General features: G+C 49.2%; 1 protein-coding gene across 1 annotated transcript; it reads right to left on the bottom strand.

Moving 5' to 3' along the window:
* Positions 1–5,145: 5,145 nt before the first annotated feature.
* Positions 5,146–7,755, bottom strand: HOXA10 (homeobox A10; the record flags this gene model as incomplete). Its single annotated transcript, XM_084260883.1, has 2 exons — positions 5,146–5,420; positions 6,942–7,755. The coding sequence occupies 2 exons, from the start codon at positions 7,753–7,755 to the stop codon at positions 5,146–5,148; spliced, it is 1,089 nt and encodes a 362-aa protein (XP_084117009.1).
* Positions 7,756–9,221: the final 1,466 nt, after the last annotated feature.

Below are 9,221 nucleotides of genomic sequence, written 5' to 3'. Positions count from 1 at the left end.
TGAGTAATAATTAAAATCACGTGTAAATATTGTGCATGCGAAAGTGTGGTTCTAATTAGTTTTACATCGCTATGTGGGCTGCCTCTCTCCCTCTCTCCTTCTGTCTTTCTTTTTCTTTTCAAGTCTTCCCAGCAGTTTAATCCGAAATCTTACAGAGATCCCATTTTAACAACACTCTCTCCCCATTCAGGATTACAAAGGCCCATAATGAAACTATTATCCCCCATTAGAGTTTGAAAATTAAGGAACAGTTGCAAGGTCTCCACAAACAAGGAGCCCGTTATTTTCTAACAATTTTAAAAATGCAAATAAAGCTCTCCTCTGCTTGCTCTTTTTTTTTTTTTTTTTTTTTTTTTTTTTTTTTTTTTTGTGGCGGTTGTATAGACACGCCGTAATAGAAAAAAATAATTGTATTTCTTTCCTGGAAAGACGGAACTCGACGTCATTTGTATTTATTATTAAGAGTCAGCTGTGGTGAAATGTGATTGTAGAACTTCCTTTTTCCATTCAGAAAAAATAATCTTAGCTGCAGGAGTCCTGGATGTTTATATTCGAATTTGGGTTCTCAACTTGCAGCGGGTTTCATTTTTTTGGTTCCTCACCAAAAATAATAGCAAATGAATAACAATAACAATAACGTTTAAAAGGACGTGCCTGCGTTTTTATTTCCCTGTAAAATTCTGCGTTTGTTCAATGCCGGCATCCGAACGGCGGGAGAGGATATACAGAAAGCCAGAGATAAAATATAGCAAATAATTACAAACATTTTTCACGCGGTCACGTTGCTGATAATGACGCTGGAGCATTCGCCTCATTTTTCGTCCTTTTAGACCCATTCTTTTTTCCCCCAAAGCACATTTTTGCTAACGAATCACGAAGGAGACCAGGGGCAGCGTGGTCTTCGTACTACATAAGATTTTTGTAGCTTACACCCTGGGAGGCACAAGACCTCAAAACAGGAGGAAACCCCCCCCAAAAAACCTTTCACGTCAAATTGGTATAGGAAATCAGAATTCCCAGAATGAAGCACCTCTGGAGCGGTCCTGCTTGAATAAAAATATTCCCTGCCCTCCATCCTGGTATAATCCAATTAAGAGAGCTCCCATTCCGCTAGTTCTTACCCTGGGCTGCAACAGGAAGGACCCGGTCGGTTTTTTAGCGAGGGGCAACTGCAAAGCGTTGCTTTATTAGCTACGCACCTCGGAGAAGCGGACTACACACGGAGAATTCGCGGGCGTTTGCGATCTCTTTCTGAACGGGAAGTTCAGGATCGCCTTTTTTCCCAGGGTTTCCTGCCACTGCAAACCTCTCGCACGGAATCGCCGGTGTTACGGATGAGTGGAGGTGTTTTGGCACAGCAGAGAGAAAAACATGATTCAGAATTTTGGGGAAGGAGTCCAAAATCAGGATGATGCTATTCAAATGGGAAATAAAGGACAGAGGCAAACCTCTGGACAAATGTTATACAGTCACGCACAGACTGCATCGTAGCACTGTAGATTGTCTTCCCGTATGTACACAGAGCCAGGAGACAGCCCGTCAGACGCACAGTGCGTGTGGAAGCACACACAAGCGCTTAAATTTGACTGCAACGCAGCGCTCTGCTCCTGCTCCGGCCGAGGACTTCTCCTTCCCTAAAGCACCGGCTATGGTGGGTGCAGACTAAAATCCCCTTTCAAACTCATCTGAGCTCCCGCAGCCCCGCCCGGACTTTCGAAAAAGTTGGTAGGGGTTTTTTTTTTAAGGCAAAAATATTCACGGTCACGATTAAAATGAATACAAATAAAGCCCCCGCGGAGGCGTTTCTCTGCCCGTCCCCCTGCCTGTCTTTCCGCTGCCGGGGGTGCCCCGCTCGGCTGCCGTGCAGGCGCTGGCTGCCGGGCTGAGGGCCCGGCGGGAGGCCGTCCCTGCCCGCGGTTGCGCTGCGGACACAAAAGGCAGCCGCGGCGGAGGCGGCGGCAGCGACGGGCCCGGAGAGGTCGCTGTTGCCCGTTCCGCCGCCGCGGAAAGCGGCCGCGGCCGCGCCGCAATCGTGATCGTAACCGAGGCCTTGCGGGCCGCGGGGCAGTCGGCGCTCCTGGGCAACCCCGGGGGAGCGGGCTCGACGGGACGAGGCTCGGGGCCAGCAAAAGCCCTGCGACAGGAACCGGCGGGCATCGGCCACCACCCCACACATCACACACACACCCCCCCTCCGCCCCCAGGGGCGAGAGCCGCCGGCGGGACCGAGCGCCCCCGCCCCGCGTGGGGTCCGCCCGGCCTCAGGCCCTGCGCTCCGGGGCCTTGTTTCTGATAGTGCGCGGAGCGGGACCGGCAGACTTGATCTCTCCCCACCCCCTCCCCCAGTCAGCCTTCTGGGTCTGTTTTTTAATAAACCCAGACAGAAAAATAAAACCAGTCCCCCTCCACACCCCACACACCCCCCCCGCCCCCCGAGCTCGACCCACGCCGAGCAGAATGCAAAAACGCACCTGACCTTGAATGCAGCCTACGAGATATATTAAAATCCCGCAAGCAGGCAGGGACTCGCTTAGGAGCTAGCTAACCTTGAAGAACTTGTCAAGCTTCCCCCCTCGGCTGCCGTGTTTATCTGAGGAATCAAAGGCTGAGGCTCCGTTGCAGATGGGGAACAATGGCATTGGGACTTGACGCCTACAGATAACTTCAGCGCTAAGATTTCTTCGGGCAGAAAGGACCCTCGCACCAAGCATACCTGGTGATGATATCAACTGAAGTAATTAAGGCAGTTTCGTGCTGTAGAGAGAAAGGTGGAGCCCCAACAACATGAAACTACCTAAACCACAGAGCAGTTCTCAGGCGCTAATTATTACTTTCCCCATTGCCGTGGTCTTTAACGCAAGGATCCCGCTACGAAAATAAAACCAGAAACGTGACTAAAACATCCCTCTCGCCCTCCCGCCCGCCCCGCCGGCGCCCCTCCGAGCCCCCCGGCCAGCCTCGGGTGGGTTAATGAAAACAAGAGAGAAATATAAGAACACACACCGCCACCACACACCCCCCCCCCCCCCACCCCTCCCCCGGGCGGCTTTCGCCTCTCCATGCAGATGCAATCGGGAAGAAAAAGGCCGTGCACGACAACGTTACATCATGAAAAGCTAACGGCTCGCAGTAAGCCCGGGTTCAAAGTCTGTCCCCCCTCCACCCGGCACACACATACCCTGCAAGGAAGCATTAGCTGTCGCTCTTCTCCCAGCCCTCCTTTTGCCTTCCCTTTGTGCAAGACACTATTAGCTAAACATGCAGCAAGGAAGGGAGGATGCAAAAAAAAAAAAAAAAAAAGAGGGGGGGGGAGTTTTGTGTGTAAAGCAGACTGGGTGAAATAAGCTCTTCCACATGCAGCCAGGTAGGGAATCGCTTTGCCTAGAGGGGCCCGTTGGCAGGGAGGCGAGGCTGGTGTGTCCCCCCCCCGTCCCCGTCCCTTCCCCCCGTCCCCCCCCACCCCCATGCGCTCACCTTTACGATTTCTTCTCAGCCCTGATATAAAGCTAGATTTTAAAATTTTTTTGGTCATCGTCCACTGGAGTTAAAGATCTCCGCACACTTGTAGGTGTTTGATTAAGGGAAAAAAAAAATTCGTTTCCCTACCCTCAAGAAATAGTAATTTGCTTCCTCAGTCTATGCAGCTCCTCAGTCAACTGAAACCACTCGTTCAAGACAGCAACAATCCAGATATACTAGCAAGTCATAAAACTGAACAAAAGCCGACAAACCTTAGAGCACCATCGCTATATGGCCCAGACAAATTACGACCGTCTAGGTAATATTTAAATAGATTCCTAAAGTAATTGCAGGGGGTTTAGGCAACTATTCCTGTTGTAAAAGTTCTCGAAGACATAAAGTAGAACCTGAGGATAAACAGTCACAAAAAGAGGTAAAATTAAAAGGATTCATTCCACGGTTTTTTATTCTTCTATGAGAACATAAACATCGTCTTTTTCACGCACAGCAGCATTACAATATTAATTTATTCCGATTTAAGGTAAGAACTAGATATAGCTAGAACTAACATTTATAATAACGATAGAATGCATTTGCTTAAAACAGTATCGGCATTTTAATAATAATAGACATTTATACATATCTGTATTTATAGTTTTTCCCCTTCTTTCTTTTTTTTTCTCTTTTTTAATTTTTTTCACCTATATGTTTGACCCTTTAATGCATGTAACTTCACAGTATAAAGGACGACGAACATATTCTCCCTCGCAATCTCAGACTCTGGCTCAGAAAGTCCTTCTGATGTTAAGCATATATACTTTTCAGTGAAATTAGTGAGGAAAAAGTGACTACTTTCTTCTCAAGGGGGAATTTCTGTGTGCTTGTCATGCGTTACCAACGGTAACGTTATTTATAGACAAAAAAATCACTAATTCCACATATTTAAGCAAAACTACATTAAGTAAATATCTACAACCAGAAAGAGCGAGAGAAATTCAGAGGTAAGTGTCATAATTTAGTCCATGAGCAACACGAACTCTTTTATACCTTTAAAGAGAAGAGATTTCATTTTCCTGGCCAATTTTAAAGCTGTGATATTGACTTCTAAGGTAAAGCACAACACAAAAAAAAAAAAAAAAAAATCGCTCTTAACACCCGTTCCCATGAAGCCCTTTTAAAAGATGCCTGCATTTCATTATTTTAAGTCCTCCTTTTCGAAGGAAAAAGGGGGAGAGAGGGGAAACGAAAACAAGAGTGGGGGAAAGCTCCCAATATATAGAAATATGGCAAGATTTAAATTCTTCATTCTGCAGCTACGTACAGTCCAAGTTATACTGCCTTTAATTTAAAAGAATGCGCCTTTAACCGAGCTTGTTTACTTTTCAGAGAGAGAGATATGAGGGGAAAGATATTTGCAGCTCCCGAAATGATATTTCTGTGTTTCAAAGCTTAAAGGGACAAGTCGGCCCCGAGGAAGGTTGAAGGAAGCGGGGAGGTTTACGCACGGCGTTTGGTGCATTAACGTGGCTTTAGTCCGCTCCCCCACCCCACCTCAAAGTAGATCTTAAGAGGTTTAAGGACATATTGAGGACGCCTAGAAATCGTTAATCCATACAGGTGCGGATGACTACAGCCTAGGAAAATGATACTGGCTCTTTAAACCATAAAGATGTGTTTATAGGTTCATCAAGAGAAATTAAAGTTGGCTGTGAGCTCCCGAATCCTATTCTCTCTGTTCATTTTCTTCAGTTTCATTCTGCGGTTCTGAAACCAGATTTTAACTTGTCTGTCTGTGAGGTGGACTGTGCGGCTGATCTCTAGGCGACGCTCACGAGTCAGGTACATATTGAATAGAAACTCCTTTTCCAGCTCGAGAGTTTGATGCTTGGTATAGGGGCACCGTTTCTTTCTGCCACTTTTTGCCGTGAGCCAGTTTGCTGCATTTTCTCCTTTTGAATTGCCTAGTTTTGAGAAAGTAAAAAAGGGACGTTACCAGCGGGATCGTGGCAAAAGCTGGGGGGAGAGAGGGTGGAAGGAGCATCTCTGCGTGTGTGTATGTGCGGGGGAGGGAGGCTCGCTCCGCCAGCTGCGGGGAGTGGGAATGTGGGGTGTCCTTGTGGGAACCGAGTGCTTCAAACCGGTTTCACAAAGGTCCCGAATCCACACGGGGAAATCCGCCTCTGCTCAAAAAAATCTAGGCAGCCTCCGGCGGGACGCATCCCGCGTGGTAGTTCATCTCCAGCACCCCCCAAAACAGGATTTTACCCGCTCCCTTTCGGCCCCTCCGAACCCACTTTTACTGGGGGTGGGGAAGTGGAGGGGGAGGGGGGGCAGCTTGGTGAATGGCCTGAAGTCTGATTCCCCTCTAGACACCTGCTTCAAAACAAAAAAAAACCCACAACCCCAAATCCGAAAAACCCAAAGCCTGCAGATCTGAACTTTGTAAAGTGAGTGGAAAGCAAGGTGAGCTGGGGAGCCGGAGCCTCTCCGCCTCTAGCCCCTGCCTTCTCTGGAAGCTTCGCCCAGGCCCCCTCTTTTCCAAGTATTTCGAGGGAGGTTAAAAGAAAAAAACCAAAACAACCCAAAATTAAAAATCCCTCGTTGTAGGGTGCTTATTCCTATCATTGGAACCGGCTGGGAAAGAAGTAACACAGATCCCTCGATGGTTCGTAGTGGTTCGTGGTTTGGGGTTGACTCTAGTAGTTTTCCGCTTTTTTTTTTTTTTTTTGGTGTGTGTTTTTTTGTTTTGGTTTGGTTTTATCTTATTATTTTCCAACCGGGCGCCTGAAGGAATAACAGGGCGTCTGAAATGCGGCCGGAGAGAAGCGCCTGAAAAGTCTGCCGCCCAGGGAATGGAAGTTGTTTCTTTTTAGTTTCTTTTTTTTTCTTTTTTTTTTTTCTTTTTTTTTTTGCCATGGGGACCCGAAAGGGAAATAAATAAGCAAATGAATAAATAACAACCCTGTTATCTAGTGTAGACGCTGAAGGATATTCGCAGTGCATTCATCAGTCTAATTTGATAGCAGTTCATAGATGGCACATTTCAGCGCGGCTGTTATTCCGAAAAGCATTCTGGATCGTAAAATATAACTTACCGCGTTAATAGGTTTATTTATTGGCACTGCCTATTGCTTATTTTGGATGCTTTACAAACATCTCTGTTATCTGGTAGGCACCTTCACATCACAGGGGAAAGATTGATCTTGTTTTTCTATATGTTTAAGCAGCATGCAGGCTAAAGTTGCCCAGAGCGGAGGCTCTAAGGGTTTTAAACTATAGGACGGACATTAATTTTTACGGCAACCCCATGCCCGAATATTACAAAGTTCACAAGGTCAGTCTGAGCAGCGCTTCTTGGCAGCCCCGCGGGGCAGCTGGGATCCTCCTTTCGCATCGCGATGCCACTATGATCCTCAACCGCTCTTTTTTTTTTTTTTTTTAAATTATCACCACCACCATCATCACCATCATCATTCGCTTACCTACGGGCTCTTTCTCGGGAGAGGCTTTGCTGCTCTCTGACGGAGCTGGAGAGAGCTCCTCTGCGGTGGAAGATGAAGCCTGAGTCTCGTCCTCCCTCTGGGAGACACACGCCAAGGGGCTGGGGGAGCGTTCTTCGTCCTCCTTCCTCCCCGCGTCCGGGACGGGAGGCAAAGATGGAGGCGTCTGGTAGCGGCCGGGGGGTTGCGGAGGGAAGGGGGCAGCCCCGGCCGGCCCCGCGCCGTAGCTCTTGGAAGTGCCATAAGCCTGGGAGAGGCGGAAGTAGCCCGGGACCGGGACCCCGCCGCCGCTGCTGGCCGGGCTGACCTCGGCGCTCAGCCGGGGGAAGGGAGCGAGGTCTGTGGCGGCCGAGCCCTTGGGGCATTTTTCTGAGTCATAGAGGCAGTAGGAGCTCTCCTCCTTAATGCTTGGAGCGAAGGAGCACGAGGTGGCCTGCTGGCTCTCCGGCTCTTCCATGCGACAGGACCGGGGGGGTTCTAGCCACACTTCCATCCCTGACACGTAGGGGTGCGAGCTGGGGACCATGCTTTGAGAAGTACCTTCATTGCGTTTGCCCAAAACGGGGAAAAGTCCGCAGCTTTGCAGCCCGTAGGACAGATCGGACGCTTGTGGCAGGTAGATACCACTGTTGGGATAGTAGCCGCCTCCGCCTCCGCCTCCTGCTCCCGCCGCTTCCCCTCTGCCCGAGCTGATCAAGGAGTCTACCAAAAAAGAGTTTGCAGCCGGGCTCTCGGAGCATGACATTGTTGTGGAATAATTTGGCGAAGGGAGCAGATAGCCCTTTCTGGCTGACATTTCTTGTGCAAAACATGCTGAATATGATTAGAGATACCCCCGCACCACGGCAGACGCTTGCAGCCAATGGAAGCCCGGGCCTCCCCAGCAACCCCTCCCCGTCTGGTTTCGTATGCACCGAGCTGCTCTCAGGTCGACCTCTGAATTTGGGAGATAGATGTATATTAATGTGTAATATGGATTTCCATACACACAGGCGCGCACGCTTCGCCCACATGGGAGAGTGCCTGCGCCTGGGCGGGAGCTGTGCTCCCGGGAAGAAGGGGAAGGGGAAGGAGCGGGCTTTGCTAGTACTGACTCCAAGTTTTGCTCCCCTCTTATCACACGCACCGCTATAAAAAAGCCCGGCGGTCCTGATGTTTATTATACCTAGGCTGAAGCGGTGTCCAGATGAAGCTTTTACTATCAGTCCTCTCTCCCCGCGGTGGGGTTTTCCGGCAGCAATGCCTGCTCACCTCCCTACGCAGCCTATGTGTCTCACGAAATTAATAAAGCCGCGGCTCGCCCGGTGTTTTATGCTCAGGCTCTGCTCATTTTATTTGATTGTCTCGTTTTTTAAGAAATAAAAGACGTGTTATTGTTTATCACGGATCATTGGAAACCGTAAAGGGGCCTGGTGCCTCTCGCGTTAAACTACCGAGGAAGGGGGCTGCTTCCAGCCTAACATCACCACCACGACGCCAGGCTGGGCTTAAATTTCCTGGAGATAAAATACTCGCTGCTACGCTGAAGAATCTCTTAGAGAGCAATACCACTCTGGGAGGATTGATTGTGCGGTTGCAGCTCCTAATGCTTTAGTTAACGCTGGATTCTTCCCGAGGTCTGATTACCATTTAAAATAAAACCAGACATATGCCACAGAAAGAATCCAGACGCGAGCAGTTCAAATGGATCCTCGCAGGATGTTGCGCACCCTGTTTATTGATGTGTTTATATTTGGGCGATCATTTTTATATCTCCCCCCCTCCTCCTCCTCCATTTGGGTCATTCACTTTTCGCTCTTCAAAAGCACCGTCTCTTTCACAAGCAATATACTAAATAATAGAAAGAAGAGTAAGTAGATGAATCCTGAGATACTAGACAGCCCTGTCCAGTCAATATGCAATTGTGGCGGAGGTAGCAGACAGATAACAGACAGACAGGGACGCAGACAGAGAGACAGATAGATTTTCTAATGAATCGCTTAATAATGGCTTGCTTTCACTTCCATCATCTCTCGCTTATGCCATTTTGAAGTCGCCTCTCTGCCTGGCCCGGGGAACTAAGGGCTCTTTAGTCCAAGGGGAGTCTGAGGCTGCCCAGTACTCGCTGCCCATCCCCGAGGAGCAGGGCTCGCTCCTCTCTCCCGCACGCTGCCCGGGGGAGCAGCGGCCGACCGGGCTCCGCTTCCAGCAGAGCGGGCGGGGGAGAGAGGCTGCTGGCCGGGCGTCAGCGCAGTTCCCGATGAGTGCCGCTCCCTGGCACCC

Source organism: Gallinula chloropus (genome assembly GCF_964237585.1).
Source record: "Gallinula chloropus genome assembly, chromosome: 2".
NCBI lineage: Eukaryota > Metazoa > Chordata > Aves > Gruiformes > Rallidae > Gallinula > Gallinula chloropus.
Note: the sequence above shows the minus strand (reverse complement) of the source record. Positions and strands in the feature narration are given on the sequence as shown.